Source organism: Battus philenor, unplaced genomic scaffold, assembly GCF_028537555.1.
Source record: "Battus philenor isolate CCGP_79_NKW_IND1 unplaced genomic scaffold, ilBatPhil1.0.hap1 SCAF_29, whole genome shotgun sequence".
Lineage (NCBI taxonomy): Eukaryota > Metazoa > Arthropoda > Insecta > Lepidoptera > Papilionidae > Battus > Battus philenor.
This window is the reverse complement of record NW_027181692.1, coordinates 3,241,863-3,258,864: the sequence shown is the minus strand read 5'-3', so window position 1 is coordinate 3,258,864 and position 17,002 is coordinate 3,241,863. Positions and strand designations below refer to the sequence as shown.

Genomic DNA, 17,002 nt, shown 5'->3' with positions numbered 1-17,002 from the left:
TTTTTAAATTATGTAAATAATTTTTTTCACGTTATCCATAGTAATCTCAAATTTCAACATCACCATTCCCCTGTGATACCTATGCAGAACTAACATACTATATACTCCTACTGTATTTATATGAAGACAAATAGGCACATTGTCGGTTTCTATATACTTTATATACTTTTTATTTTTATTCAATTACAATTAAAAGCTTTCTATACAACTTTAGACAATAAATATATTTTAACTTTCGTTAGTAAAATCAGCGAGAAAACCAGGAGATAAACTTTGCGAATAAATTATTCTTACATTAGTTTTGTTTGTGGTCGTAACTATGAAATACAGAATTCAAAATCAAGTTATATAATGTATACTTTCTATACGATTGATTCAACGCAAGTCTACAATTTTAACAACTATAGATTTTTGAGCTATGATTTACTTATCTGTCAGATTTGACATCCACCACGTGACCCGTCGATGTGACCAGTTAAATTATTATAATTGACACATGAAATCATTTTTTTTTCAAGATAATAAATTATTATTTGGGTAATTTCTGTGCTATGGTCACACCGTCCGTATTCAGACCTATTCGGCCGCATTTATAGTGATGGTCTTTCCTTTGGGATCGTCGAAGCGGTCCATCGTGCGAATGTCAAGCATCATCATGATGCCGTAGAAGGTGATTGCCAGCAGCACGAACACGACCATCAGACCCGACCAGATCGGCACGGAGAAGAATCCGACGCAGTTGAACGAGTCACCGAAGACCAGATCTGACTCATTGGTTGGTTTGAAGAACGGTTGTACCTGTAATTGATAAAACCGCATTTACTCTCAAATCAATTTCACCCTATTTCGTGTACATTTTAACAGAAAAGAAAACAATCGAACAGCTCTTTTTACAGAAAATTTATCTAACTTAATCCTTTTTTCAAAATGTCTCTGTTTTAAAGTCATCACAACCAGCCAGATACAAACAATACCAACCAAAGAAATTTTACAACTTTATACATACAATTTGCGAAAAGATTTGTTCCCCGATATATCATATAACACAATAGCTATCCCAGCAGAGATTGCCCTATAAGAAGTCGCAGTCCAATAGAAATAGACAAACAAATAAAACTATACATCTAACAGAATCAGGTTATAGAAACTAAGAAAGGGACTAACATATAGCTACTTCCGCTATGTAGCAGTAGTCATGCAATGAAGTGCACCGCCCGCCAGCCCGCTGATAAATGCGCGTGCGGCAAACAATGCGAAACAACTACCACTGTTAATCTATTCTACACGTGTTACACCCCTCCACGGGGCAGCCTCACGAGATATTATATCACTATCACACGGAAACATTGTCAGCATGTTTTTCAGAGCAACAAAGAAACAAAATAAACAAGGTGTACAAATTGATTGTACAAAAATACACTATCAAATCTGAAGACTGCTTCACAGGGTGACCATATAAATGCTTTCTGCTGAGGAATGTATAGCTTTTAAAAATAAATTGTTTTTATAAATAATAACGTAATGATAATGTATTAAGTAAAAGCGTATTTGAAATTCGAATAACTTTTAAAATTTATTGTTGTTTAATATCTGCCCCTGCAGATTGTACAGCTAGATGACATTGGCCTATCGCATTCCAATAGAAAAAAAGATGTACGCAAAACTTCGAATCAAAAATGAGGATATCAATAATTTATCGAAAATAATCGACATATAACGGATTGGCAAATGAGCTGGTAGTCGACATAGCGAGAATGGATAAGAAACAAGATGGGGAGATAACCTTGAAAGAGTCGACCGGAAACACTGAAGATCTATGTAATTTGTATTAGTTTTCATTAATTCTTCTTCATATTTACTGAATTTTATTTTTGAGTATTTCATTTGGACGAAATTTTGAAATTGATATATTCTTTGTAACAATAGGAAAAAGTATAAAAGTCTGAGATATCAGTTTATTTTGGAAACGAGGTCTCCTGTATAAAATATTCGATATACCCAAAGATTGAGGAACCAAGGCTACTGACGTAGATCTAAGAACTGCTCGTCTGAAGCACCAATGAGCTGGACTCATCGCTCGTGTAAAGGCTGTTAGGAATGGAAGGTTCTCGAGTAGCGACGACGACACGGCAGACGCGGTGTGGTTAAACTTGCTGCTAGGGGGACCATCGACATAATCAAGGTTGAGGGAAATCTCTGGATACCGGCTGCGCAAGACCTGTCATCGTGGAAGTTTTTGTGGGAGGCCTAAGGCGTGGAGTGGGTGTCTATCAACTGATATGGTGATAATGAAAGGCAGAGGATTGGTTAGATAAAAAAAATATAAAACGCGTCTTTTATGTAATATCTTCTATAGACCTCAAAACAATTCTGCCACCACTTTGGATGATAAATATGTCATCTAGAAATGATGCTTGAAAAAATTCAGCAGGATCGTTTTTTTGAATTTCAAATGAATTAAGAATTAAAAATTTTGTCAACTATTTTAATCTTGAGCCGAAGACATAATTTACAAGGTTTGTTATATTCTGTGTAATAATTTATAATAACTTTTACTATGGAAACGTTCGTTGATATTTTTTTAAATCTCGCAATTAAAGTTTTCTGAACATTATCCGAAATCTTTTGTAAAAGTATATACATTGAGAAATTTATTAATGGGAAAAAAAATTTAATTAAAAAATTCGGAATTAAATTTAAAATTTGCTAATCTTGTCCTATTTTTATTTTTGGATCAGATTAAAATAAAGGCTCATTTAACATCATGTCGTGTGGCCACCGCATTAATAACCACGTCAACGAACTGCACACGCGACTTTATCTCGATTGAAGAAATGCTCCTTACAAATTGTGTAGGTTGACCATGATTTTGGAAATAAAAATGGGACTACAATATATTATTTTAATATCAACTGTATTATTTCGTTATCACTGAATGCCTAGAACGACAACTGCTGGATATATATCTCTCCCAAAGCTTTCCAATAAGACCTGCAAGAAGCGGCCTTCATCCACCTTCTTCCTACGGCTTAAACAAGGTCGTCTGTCCACGTTACGCTGACACTGGTCTCGAACCGTCATGGTCTTTACACTGCCACAAGTCCAATCAGCTGAACTACATTGGCATCTTTCGTTCGTCTACGGATCTTTTTATTCCTACACTAACAGTATAATCATTCAAAGTATATTATAATATTACTAGCTAAAGAGTTTCTATGGCACTAAATTTCCGCTGCCCACCACTTCCACATGGTCTTATTGGTCAGTAAATGTGCCACGTCTGAAATCATGATAATAATGAAAGTCTTTTTAACTTTAGTAACCCTAAGGTGGGGTGTACCTTGGATAGACGTACTCCTGAATCATCCTGATAGAATAGAAAGGTTAAAAGACCAACTGTTGAGTTTCTAGCCGGTTCTTTTTAGCGGATCAGCATTTCGAGCCGTTTGCAGCTTACTGCTTATAATGTTAAAATAATTGACGATTCATAAGTGCATGTAAATAAATACTTGAATAAAGATATTTTGTATTTGAATAATCGCAGCGCAAAAACGCGTGTAATTTTTTTTTATTACCACATAAGACCACCAAGGAGGTTTTAATGGATGATGCAATGTAACGGTGCTTCGCCGAAGGCCGAATATACCCCTACCCTTCCCCCTAAACCAGAAAGATATCGATATATTGAATAGTTAAGACACTTGAATAGCTAAATTGATCTCAATTTATATTATATTGCACTGAAGTATGAAAAAAATGTCTTTGTCGTTTGATATTTTCTATATTTGTCTCTAGGTACACCTAATAATATTTTTATTTCCTCTGGTAACTTTCTTTATATGTCACTATTAATTTTATCTATATCAAATTGCCGTTTAGATTGTAAATTGTATATTATAGATTTATTACATTTAAATATAGAAAAAGTGTTATAGAGCTTATGCAATTCCAAAAAATTTTTTATTTTTTTGGGATATCCTAGATTATAGGGAAACAAGGTCACCCTAGTAAGGTACATTGGCGCCAGACTAAGGATCGATCGCTTCTACAAGGCGCCAGCCGGTCTGTCTCCACTGCGTCCATTCCCATCGGATCTCACGAAATGTGTTTGTTATCTTTGAAGATTTGTACAACTCCAACAAATTTAAGTATAAATAAAAAAAATCTAATTTGGAAGTATGGTGGTTGGAAAGATCCTTCGTATTTCATAAGAAATAAAAAGAAACAATTTTTCAAAGTTTATGTATATTTAACTACAGTGCAATAGTGGTCAAGTTCCTTGACAGTCCGAGTCATAATCAAATATTTAAAATTTTGCAGTCGCAATTAAATACCTATAAAAATAAATATAAACGTATTTCAAAAAAATTTAATGTTTTTTGAACTAGTAAATTAAAACACATTCTTTTACTTCTCTATAAAATTCTAATAATTGTAATTGGTGACAGGACTTTTGAGTAATTTTTTCAGATGCTGGATAATTAATACAGATCGGTGTCCACCCTACACTACCCCAGTCATAATACTAAACGGGTGTAACAACATAATCTGAGATCGCGGCTCGCACGACGACCTTCCAATCCCGAGGCGAGGTTCCCGAGGGAGCTCTCGAGCTCTGCCTCTTATGAAGGAGGTTTAGGCTAAAGACGTCCTACCTTTTAAAACGTGCGGCCACTGCAAATCCCATTTAGGCAGTAGTGTAATTCAGATAAATCATATTAAATGTTATTTCAGGAAAATAGAATATATTTCATAACGCCACCTTTTTGCCTTTGGTATTCCCATCCAGGGGCGGCTTAACCTATAGTGCAATGTGTGCAATACACATGGAGCGCTGCCGCCTCGAAGGAGACAGATAAGAGCATCGTCTTGAAATCTATCGCGATTCTTCGCTTAGTTTCGCAACAGAGATGTGCTACAGGCATAAAAACAATAAGTGTTATTCTGCCGCCATAAGAAGAAAGGCCGTAACTAATACCACACTGTAAGCTATACCTATATACTTACAAACTGGCTTGTTGGAATATGAAAAAACTTTCTTGTTACGACGGCAAAGTTGATAGTTATAGCCGAGGGGGGGGGGGGGGTCACACGGGCGCTACACGAGCTAGAGCCGCCCCTGCCCCCATCGCCGCCATGAAAGGTTGTTGCGACCAACAAAGAGCAATACCGCATCAAATAAGAATCTATACTCTAAGCACTGAATCTTATCAAACGAAATGTTTCATTATTGTGATAGTAATAATGCTATACAGGATGATTTCTTATAGATGTGCGAGCTTTATAGGTGAAAGCAAAGCTTGTCATAAAAAATTATAGCTTTTATACCTATTTACAATCACGCTGTATAAAGAGATCACTCTAATTACTTAATTAATTTATTTTTTCTATATTCATGCGAGAGGCCAGTATCTTCTGGCAGTACGTAGGGACAGATAATAAACAATAATTAATTTGAATACATAATAACCCGAATATTCAAAACGCTTTTTTTACTATGTCATCATTACATTTACACATTAATTACAGCAAATTAGCTATATTTTTATTTTGAAAGTTTTACTCCTACAACCAATTATTCTGTGTAATCATTCTACTAAGAAGTTTCTCAACGCGGTTTCAAATATAAAATGGCTGGGTACAGATTTTCAATTTCTCACCTTCATGTCGCGGAAGGTCACGGAGTACGGCACAGTCTCGTTGACTCTGGAGAAGGTGACATTCTGGGCACACCGGTATGAGAATCCATCAATAGCATAAACTTCAATTTCCGGATACAGTGTCTCGGTCACGCTCGTTCTGGTGTAGACCACAGTATCTGAAAATACAATAGAATATTAATATTGGAATTGATTCAACATCATAATCATATCAGCCAATAGACGTCCAGTTTTCGCGCTTCTGGTCACCATACGAGAATATTTCCACCTCAACAGCCAGCGGTTGCACCAGAGATGTGTCCGTCCCAATGGCACTTTAGACGAGCAATTTTTTGAGCAATGTCGGTGACCTTGAGCCTTTTTACAAGGCAGCCTTAAGCAACTACTTCTCATATCCATAAGTTATCACTGACAACACAATGATCAAAGACCTTCATATTCAGGCATTACTGTATTTTGTATGAGATGTTTGTGAGCTTCCCAAATGCTGCCTATTCGGGAATAATGTTGATATCTTTAATCTTTCTCCTCTGATGATCCAGATATATATGTCTACAACTTCCAGCATAGCAACAACAACTACATAAGTTGTTATGACAAAGTCTAGAGTAATATCTTGACAGTTCAAAGTTTGTTAGGAAGGCTAGGTAAGAACATATGTAAAAAAAAATTAAAATGAAATTTTATTGTTATTATTGTGCTTATATAAAGTAGTACTTCCACTAGATACTGTCTTTCTAAAATGAAAAATATTTTTTTTATTGCAATCATAATCAGATTTTGATTACAAGTCATAAACTTAACATATTTGTTTTCCTTTAATGCAAATTTGTTTCACAAAAATATATACTTAAATTATTATGTTTTATAAAGTTTTGAGTTTTTATATTTTGCAATATAAACATATATGAATAAATTAAATTTACAACCTTTTTGCTGCGCTATCAATTTTCATGTAACAATTTTATTATTTAGTAATGTATATTATTACTTTAATCTGTGGTGATGACGATTGACAGATGTCAATGAAAACAATCGTTTTAAAATTGAAGGTTAAAAAATACGATTTTATATCATATAAAAATAAGAAAAAATTGGAAAACTATATTTGAAATAATAATCTTTTGAGTGTTCCTGTATTTAATATTCTAAAGGTCTATAAGATATCTAACACGTTCTTTTTCTTAACATTAAATCTTTAATTAAATGTATGTTATCTAATAAATATTATTAGAGCATTCAAGTATTTTTAATTGGTTAAATGTATACAACTTGGTTTGTTCTCACATTGATATGTTTGATATTATAACATGTCCAAAATTGTTTAAACTCATTTAACAGCAACTGTTCAGTTTCCGGCTTATCATGGCAGATCAACATTCTGAGCCAGTGGTAGCTTTACTACTTACAATGTTAAACTAATTTAAAATTCAAAAGTGTATATAAATGCTTACTAAAATAAATACTTGAATATTTTAATTGATATTTTGAATTTGCATTTATTTTAGTCTTTTAATCAGACATTGCACAGGCTATGTTAGTCCAGTGTTAGCCCAATATTTGTGATTATTTTATTTTCTATATGTCTGTTTGCCAGTATGTCCTCTCCTAACCTTTTCCATTCTTTTCTACCCTGTCACTCTATGGTCATTGTTACTTAAAAGCTAACAACAAAACTTGGTATTGCAAAACATTGTTAATGGATCAGATCACTTAAAGTCAGGTGAACTTTATCAGTGATCATCACTAGCCTTCCTATATAACATTACCGGCAAAAATCAACATGTCGGCCATATGATTACCACAGCTGAACATAAGGCCACCCCCCTAAATAGCAAATCTATGAAACTTCAAATTCAACTTAGAATATTTAATAACACAGCTTTAAATGTCTGCCTGTCTGTCTTATTACCCAGCCTACTTATCAATTAAAATGGCAATGAGTCATTCTAGCTTATATTTTATAGTGATCAACAGAAATGTGATACAATGATGTGCATTTCAAAATAGTTGACATTCAGTCTTAATTGGTGTTTAAAGATTTCTCCCACCAAGGCAGTGCTTTAAAAAATGGCTAATATTTTGAGGTAAAACTTCTATAGCATGATAGTAAGTTAAAATCTTTATATAACTTTGAGTTTATGTCATTTATCCCGGCGCTAAGGCTGGCGATGGTGATCCAAAGTGGTAGTAATGTGCTGTCGAGCACCCTTGAATCAGAATTATAAACGGGTATTAACTTCAAATTACAGTACAAGCGGAGGTAACCTCATTGGGGCCCATGTGCCAAGTCATTCCATGGATTGTCCGCCGAAGTGATCTAAAAGTTCAACAACCTACTAATCCCGTGAAATTCTTGCAGCCTGGGCTTCCCAAGGATTCCTGTGCTTCACTATGTTAAGGGTTTATTGTAAACATCCTCAGCGCACTGGACCCTCGCACCCCAGATATCTACAAATGTCATTTAGTCAGTAGTACAAGACCAGTAAAAAAAGTTACTTACCGAATTTCCAATAACCACCATTCATAACGAAATTGAGCTGTAAATTATCACCACCAAAGTTCATGGTGGTGGACATCGTCATTAATGTTTCGTTGAACTCAGTGGAATGGTTCTCCAAGTTATCCAGCCAAGTTGTCTTGTTCCCTTCCATCAGAAGCAGCTCAGCGACGTACAGTCGAAGGCCATTAAGCTTGTAGTCTTTGTTGCCTGAACTCGCCTGGCGCCGGACACGAACTGTCTCTGGGATCGTCCATGAGGGTTGGTGTGCTGTGTACACTGCAACAACCTGGTCGTACCGATTGTGGAGCTTCGTAAACATGTCCTCCATGAAATCGTTGTGGCGGCGGAGCAGTTCAGCTCTAGTGTCCTTTTCGTTAGCATCTTTTAGGTGGATAAATAGGAACTTGCTGCTACCTGGCCTAATTTCGGCCGACAGTCCATTCTCAGTCAACTTGACGTGATCTTTTTTGTCAGAGTCCGCAAACTTGTTCAGCGCATCAAGTGCTTTCCATACGGAGGGTAAATATAAAGATTCACCGAGGTTCGCACGTAAATACGGGAACGCTGTATCACCGTCGGAAGTTTTAAGTGAAAAATCTTCAACGGACAAAGTTTCCTCAATGAATACGACTGTGAAAATATCGTCTTTTACCTCGTCTTTAAGTGTGTCGACGAATTCCTTTTCGGTTACCCCTGTTAGTGGATTAGATTTCAATGATGTCTTCGCCAAATCTCCCCAAAGGAACACTGGTACGTAAAACGCATGACTCTGGACCGCACAGAACACTAAAAGAGGAAACACTAGTCGGCCGAAAGCCATATTTAATGAATATTCAACTACAACTAGTGGACGTATACGGACTAAAAGTAAAGTTTTAGCCCGAAATTTGTCATAAAACGATTCGAGGTGGTGGATGACGACTGACCATCGGTCATGTGAAAAGTGATCATATGATTAGTTTGACGCTTAGTCTATGGTTGGATTAATGTTGCCAGAACTCAATGGCAGCAAAGTAGGTAGAAAAAATTACATTGTTGCGAAATGTTGACAAATAGTAGCCTATATCAATTTTGTCTATCAAAAATAAAGCAAATAATAATCAAAAATTAATCAGAAATATAACAAAATTGCTGTAAAAGATTATAATAAAATAATGATTCGCGGTTATTTTATGACAGCCGCAAATTTTGTGGTGTTCTTAATGTACTGTTTATTAAAATTGCGAATACATAAAAGTCCATATTTTAATATAATCGGATTATTCACTAACAAGATTGTTTAAATAAAATAACGCTAAACATCAAAGAATTCAGTACTTAAATTATAAAGAATTTAAACTGTTTGTACTAATTGATTTAATTAATCCCCGTATTAAAATACAAACAGTTCTAAGAATATTAAAAAAATATTCTTATTAAAGTTAAAAGAAACGAGAGAAAACTATTTAAATAAACTACATGTCAATTATTAAAAGAAAAAATTAGAACGTCAAATGCAATTTTCAATTGTAATAAATATCTAAATACATAAAATATTACAATGCTGCATTTGTATAGTCTAACAATAATAATGTTATTAAGCTTCTGCAAAGGAGATACGGGTTTGCCGGTGTTTCTAATAGACCACGATAAGGTATTAAGTCACATAAAGACAGAACCTAATCCGTTTTCTAAACTAAACGAAGATTTTTTCGTCGACATTGTCGAAGAAGCAATTAAAAATAGTAAAGTTGTCATCAACTTTGTCGAAGAATCTTTTTGCGCCGAAGACATCAGCGCAAAAGACAATAAAGGTTCTTCTTTTCGTCATTTACGCCATGAAATGTTACAGGATCGAGTAAGATATCTCCCATCCGTTAAAGATCCTTATAGAACGTTACGAAAGATGTTCGAGTTCCACAATCTGAATGTGTATTACATATTCAATCCGCATGAAAACTTAAAAATATATGAAGCACGCTACGGACACTATTACATATATTTCCCTAACAGATATAACGAAACTAGAATACAATCGTTTCGAAGACATGATCTTATTATAAAAGAAGTATATCATTCCATACGAAAAATTACCGTTGGCGTAGTGCTTGCATTTTACACTGGAAAATATAATCCAGTGGTGGTCAAAAACTTAGAACCCTTGCCAAGGAAAAGGAAACTTATCACTTTGGACCGAGGAGTCATGGTGGAGAGCAGCGAAGCTTTGTTTCGGTTCGTCGGTTAGTGTTACCATTTATCGTTTTTTGTTTTTTTGCCTAATATTCCGAAAGCAAATATAAACGACATTTCTACAAACCAATATTTTTAAACTCTTTATACAATTTTCTTCTGATTAGTAAATCATTGAGAAATCCTTAAAAATTTGTAGATCATGGAATAGCATGCTGCTTCAGACCGATCCTGTTGTCCTATATTCATGCGGGATGACGATCTCCAGGAGTAGGCGTGCTACAGCTGAAATGATGATGATTACAAAAAGAAAAAAAAAACTTTTTTGTTCTTTTTATTGTGACACGCACATGATTTTTAATATCTTTTTACTGCATCGAATTTTAACAACTAACATATTTAAGAATTAGTAGCCAGAGAGAAATTAAGTTATCATAAAACAGTTTTATTTAAATTAAAAAAAATATATAGACGCAATAAGAAAACTAATGATTCACGTTTTTATTTACCCTTTAGGTTTTTTTTTCTTAAGGAAATCATACATAGCCTTTAGCCTGAGAAAGGATTGTGTGTTTTTTTTGTTGGTTTGTTGGAATATTTTTAACAAAAATGGTTAAAAATTGGACATAATAAAATACAATGCATGGCATTCATTACGTCGGTGCTATTTATAGACAACGTCGTTCTGAATTCGAAACGATTTTTCTAACATTTGCATTCTAAATATTTGAATAAAGATACAAAGAGGTAATTATTTCTTCGAGGAGGTTGCTACAGTACCTCGATTCAATAACATGTTTAGTTGTACACGCAAACGGCGTAGAGAAAACAAAAATAGATAAAGTTATATCCAATCGCTACCGGCCAAACTACAGAAACTCTTTCACACTCTACCGTAGTTCCGTAGCCTAGCCTTATACCTCGACATAAAGTAGAGCTAGACTTCACTACCCTCCGTAATTGCAAAATATTTTCCCGTAATCTAGAGGCAATTATAATTGCTACATAACCTACGAAACTCTTACCAAAATCATGGCTATAAGCAGAGCCAGATTCACGTATTTACCGCCCCCGTTCATAACTATTTAGAAATAATTTTTATTTTTACTCGATTTAAACCACACAGCTTATAAACATAAAACAAAACATGTTTCTTTTTTCAAAATTAATAGCTTAGAATTCATTTTTCGGTTTAAATAGAAATTCTGCATAAAACGCTTTTGATTTTTTTGCGAAATTTTATCTGGACTTTAAAGTTTAACGCTTTGGGCCTTGTACATGCTCAAATCCGTCCCTGGCTGTAGGAGTGTAATGTATCCTCCATTGACCAGGTCTTCAGCTGCAGTAGCTCTGATGTTCTCTCTCTTTCACTCTCAGCAGCCTACTGAGAGTCTGCTGACTTTGTCGTTTTGTTACCCGCGCGTTGAACAGTGAAACCTCTCCTCCTGTTTTTGCCGTTAGAGCCGATATATTGACGGACTATGTACATCACATGTTTTTCGACGCTTATGGGGGGCGCCAGAGGTGGCGACAATTCGCACATACCTTCCTTAATAAGGAATAATAAAAGAATTGGAGTACGAGAGAATGACTGTTCAGGCTATTGAAATTTTGTTCGTACGATGTTGGCATCGTGCAATCTATTATGCTTTGCTGAAACTACTCGGTGAATCGATTTTGCAGATTGCCGCGTGCAGTTGATCGCTTCCACAATGATTTTTAAAGATTTTAATGGCGAATATTAATGATGGCCGAATGAGGTTGACATGTCCAAATTAAAATTAAGGATTATAAAAAAAAACATTACTCTTGTTTCGTGCTGTGGTGTTCCATTTACAAAAATCAGGACTTGGTAGATGTTAATTATATTTAATATATGCCTACGTTTTTCCGCAGGAGTATTTTCTTCTAGTCCATACCGTCAGGACAGGTTCAGTCAAATCCCAATAGTGGCGGGGGAGCGGCTAAGGAGACGTCATCTCACCACAAAGGTTGCATACACGGATTTTGAATTTGAATTTAATTTTTCCTTCGAGAAAGATGGATGGACAATTGGTTAGTATATTTTATTTATTTTTAACAACTGTTTATGATTTTAGAATAAGCCAAATATACATCGTCGTTGAAATTATTGAAGAATATTTTCTAGGTGACATTTTAGATAACAAACTAAACTTTGTGTGGTAAAATAAAAAGGTAAAAAGGCGACCCTCAAGGTCAACAAGGACTTTGATAAGATCCTGAAGTCGTCTAAAAGTCTTATGGCTAAAAAGATGATGAGACTGGAGCAGACATTCGGAATGCCTCAAACAAAAGTATTTCCCTTTTAGTTAGAGTTAACAATGAGTAGTAAAATTCATTTACAGACGACGTGACCTTGCTGGAGGGTGGAGAAGAAGTTGGCAGGTCGTCTATGGGCGTGGGCGCACCCTGGGAGTACTCGTACGTGTGCAGCGAGCCGCTGGTCGTCATCAACATGCGTGACGGAAGCGCTGTCACAATTTCACATTACCAGGTGAAAAATATCTTGTTTTTCTTGGTGTTGATATTTTCTCCGTCTATTGCAATGCTTGGTGACTTGTGGATTTTGAGCTAAGATCCGAAAAAATAAATTTAATCAAAACATAAAATTAAACATATTTTTCGAATTTTGCTAAGCACTTTCGGAAAGTCAAGACATTGATACAATGTACATTTTAATATATATTCATACACAGACTACCGGCAGGTTTGGAATGTTGGTTCCATCGCGAAGATCCAAGAAACTCGATAGTTACGCTTTTAAAGATAATTTTCCTGTTACAAAATGTTTCCTGTTACATATGTCCCGTAAAAACCAGCATGATACTAATCCCGGGCATGTTTATCTCCTATGTAATGTTTAATACAATATTATTAGGGGCAGCTTAACCTATAGTCCAAGGTGTGAAATGCACACGGGCACTGCTGTCTTGGCGGGCGCAGCGGCGCTCCCTGAGACAGCTAAGAGTATCGTCTTGGAATCTATCGCGGTTCTACGCTTAGTTTCGCAACAGAGATGTGCTACAGGCATAAAACAATAAGTGTTATTCTGCCGTCATAAGAAAGGCCGTAACTAATACCATACTGTAAGCTATACCTACTTATAAAATAGCTTGTTGGAATATGAACAAAACTTTATAGTTACAGCCGCGGGGAAGGGGGAGTCAGACCTGGGGGGCGCCAGGGTTTCATTGCACACAGGTGCTACACGAGCTGAAGCCGCCCCTGAATATTATACCTTATTAATCAATTTTAATTTAACATAAGCTCTGAATTGTTTAGGGGATAAATTGGAAATTAATTCAGGGATTTTATAATAGAACTATATGTAAACATAAAATAAATATACCATGTTTCTTTACCTTACTTCCAACAGAATGAGTGGTCATAATGATTGGATGATCACTTTATACAAGTGATCCGAAATGGGCGTAAAATCTTTAAAGGTTTTTGCTAACAATGGATCTATTTATTCATTCGTTTAAAACTTTTACACCTATAACTAATCACTCTGTACATATTTGTTATACAGGATGTATATCGCTGGTTATGTATATTATTAAATGAATCTTATTTTAGCATTCAAGAGTTTATATCGATTGAAGTGTTGGACTTGCTTTGTTCACTTATCTCACTTTCTGATGGACGCCCACTGTAAGGTACATGCCTCCCCCAAAGATATCTATGGGAGGATTTATCCTAATCACTATGTTTGGTAGGCGGGTTGGCGATTGTAGTGTTGCTGAGATAGCTTGTGAGCTATGGCAATCCTATATAACTAACGCACTAAATGTGAATGATATAAGATTGTATCCCGGGAATCGAACTCGCGACCTACTACCGCTGGCTTACCAAACATTTGCAAGGTTAATATCAGAGGAACCGGAAAGTAATGTCGCTTAAGTTAAATTCACACGACTACATTTTTAACAAGTTTTTATTTCTAATCAACAAAATATTCACCTTCGTTATCAATAACCTTTTGCCATCTAGTATACAAATATTCAATTCCGGAGCGGTAAAAATCAATAGGTTTTTCAGTTAAATATGTTGACAGAAATGACATTACTTTTCGGTCCCCCATATTACGAGGGTGAATCAAAAAGTTCTTAGAAGTGCATATATATGAAACCTTTTTGGATCAAGTTCGATATTCAAATTAAAGAGTGTCTATCACACTATATTTATGCATACTGTCACTTGTTTTTGTCAGTTCGTTCGCATGTAATAAATTTTTTTGTGCAACGAGTTGCTAAAAAGTCAAAATTATGGATAAAAGTGAGTTACGTGTGGTGATAAAATATCTCAGTTTGAAAAAAATGTCTACGAAGGAATTTTTTTAAGACATTCAGCAGACATTAGGGGGTGATGCTGTACCCTATTCTACGGTTGCGGACTGGGTGGCTGAATTTAAAAGAGGTAGATCAAGCTGTAAAGATGACCCGCGTTCTGGGCGGCCTTCAACCTCCCTTACAGAAGAAAATGTCAAAAAGGTTGAGAATCTGGTTTTGGAAGGCAGAAGAATGACTATAAAACATATAGCTGAGATCCTAAAGATATCTTTTAGTAGTGTTCAATCCATTTTAATTGATTCACTGGGGTTCAAAAAAGTGTCTGCAAGATGGGTGCCACGAATGTTAACCGACGAAAACAAAAAGCGACGTTTGGAAATTTCCAAGCGTAATCTCGAAATGTTCCAGCGTGATTCGGATAATTTTTGCCGTCGTCTTGTCACCATGGATGAAACGTGGGTCCACCATTTTGATCCTGAAACTAAAAGACAAAGCATGTCTTGGAAACGACCATCCTCTCCATCCATTAAGAAATTTCGAGTTGCTCCTACCGCTGGCAAAGTTATGGCCTCTGTGTTCTGGGATAGTGAAGGAATCCTTTTTATTGATTACATGCCAAAAGGCCAGACGATTACTGGACCCTATTATGCAAATTTAATCCCGAAAGTGCGTGAAGCGATTAAAGAAAAACGTCGTGGAAAACTGTCGTTGGGCGTGTTGTTCCTTCAAGATAACGCTCCTGCTCATCGATCGGAAGTTGCGCTCAACGCAATCCGCTGTGCTGGCTTCAATCTCCTTGACCACCCACTATATTCTCTGGACTTAGCCCCAAGTGATTTTCACTTATTTCCAAAATTAAAAGAGGAAATTCGTGGAACAAAATTTCACGATAATGACGCGGTTATAGCTGCCGTAGAGGACTTTTTCGAGAGTCAAGAAAATAATTTTTTTACACAAGGAATAAGGAAGTTAGAAATTAAGAAAAGTTAAATGCATTGCATTGGAGGGAGATTATGTAGAAAAATAAAATATTATTATTTAAATCTTTGCATTTTTTAATATTGATTCCAAGAATTTTTTGATTCACCCTCGTATAATGTTCAAAAAAAATAATTTAAAAAGAGAAACTGTTGAGTTTCTTGTCGGCTCTTCGCAACAGATCATTCCGAGCCTGTGGTAGTTTACTACTTATAATGTTAAAATAATCAACAATTCAAAACGGTATGAAAATTTCTTTTTAAATAACTTTAAAGTGGATACATAAAATGGCATTGGTTTACGTATATAAAAGCGATAAATAAATTAATGTTCAGATCCAACCGTTCCGTCGAATTGGACGTACGTACGAGGAGCCATGGGCGCTGGACGTGATGATGGACGAACCCCTGGACGAGCCTCTGAACGATACAAACACATCGAGTCACAGCTTCGGGGCTTCGGTTCACTGCGGGCCATACTTCAACTCGGTCATCCTCGGCACCCTATTTGTCAGCTCCATCTGCTTTGGGATCCTTGTGGTCGCGGTGAGCGCAGTATACAACTGCCACTCCAACGATAGGTATGATGACGCCCAGGGTAAGCAACTGGTGATCGCAACCGAAGCTGGTAATTAATACATTGCGTCTCCATAGTTTTACTGCATATTTTCGTTCTGCTAAAACGTTCAATGTACACCGTCTGATGAGATAGTTAAGGTTAACTATTAGTTGTTAGTAATTTCGAAATGAAGGTATATTTTACGTTTAAAGGTCAAAGACGGAAGACGCTGAATGCAGGTGGCTTCCATCTGGTCTTATTTGAAATGGAAGGTCTATCTAGCAGCGCAAAACACAGCTTCTATCTGATGATAGAGTTTATATATCCACTTCGCTCTTTCTTGTACACCTTCCTCTGAGATTTTGTAGTTTTATATTTCTTTCAACCACCAAGGCTGATTCTCTAGATATCGATTTTTAACAAACATGTCAAGGTACTGTATCCTATAGACGATGGACTCTATTCTCTTTTTAATTTGTCCGAACTATGAGCAGAAAGTTTTTCCAGAGTTTCTTGCTTGCGTAAAACACTATGCAAGTCTTAACTCGTCTAATACATTAGTTTTTATTAGAAGCCTCCACATAACACAAGCTAAAACCATTTTACATTAAGCTTAAGTTTATTTTATTTACAAGAAAATGTACGCTAGGTTTGTTTGAAATAAATTAATGCTAAGATTTTAATGTTTTTTTATTTCATAATATATCATATTGTTATATCAACTTTACTAGGACAGCCAGTCAAAAGTAAGTTGACGAGGATGTCTGCACTATAACTACAAGATGACAATCCCTAATTATTATAAAAGATGTACCTGGAGT

At 35.7% G+C, this 17,002-nt stretch overlaps 2 protein-coding genes across 2 annotated transcripts; one reads left to right on the top strand and one right to left on the bottom strand.

Moving 5' to 3' along the window:
* Positions 1–9,104, bottom strand: VhaAC45 (Vacuolar H[+] ATPase AC45 accessory subunit). Its single transcript, XM_068769902.1, has 3 exons — positions 8,164–9,104; positions 5,661–5,818; positions 1–798 (listed from the first exon to the last, which is right to left on the bottom strand). The coding sequence occupies exons 1-3, from the start codon at positions 8,981–8,983 to the stop codon at positions 577–579; spliced, it is 1,200 nt and encodes a 399-aa protein (XP_068626003.1). The 5' UTR covers positions 8,984–9,104; the 3' UTR covers positions 1–576.
* Positions 9,105–9,733: 629 nt separating this feature from the next.
* Positions 9,734–16,258, top strand: LOC137926448 (uncharacterized). The gene is made up of 4 exons (XM_068770047.1): positions 9,734–10,382; positions 12,229–12,387; positions 12,699–12,847; positions 15,959–16,258. The coding sequence occupies exons 1-4, from the start codon at positions 9,734–9,736 to the stop codon at positions 16,256–16,258; spliced, it is 1,257 nt and encodes a 418-aa protein (XP_068626148.1).
* The last annotated feature ends 744 nt before the right edge of the window (positions 16,259–17,002 follow it).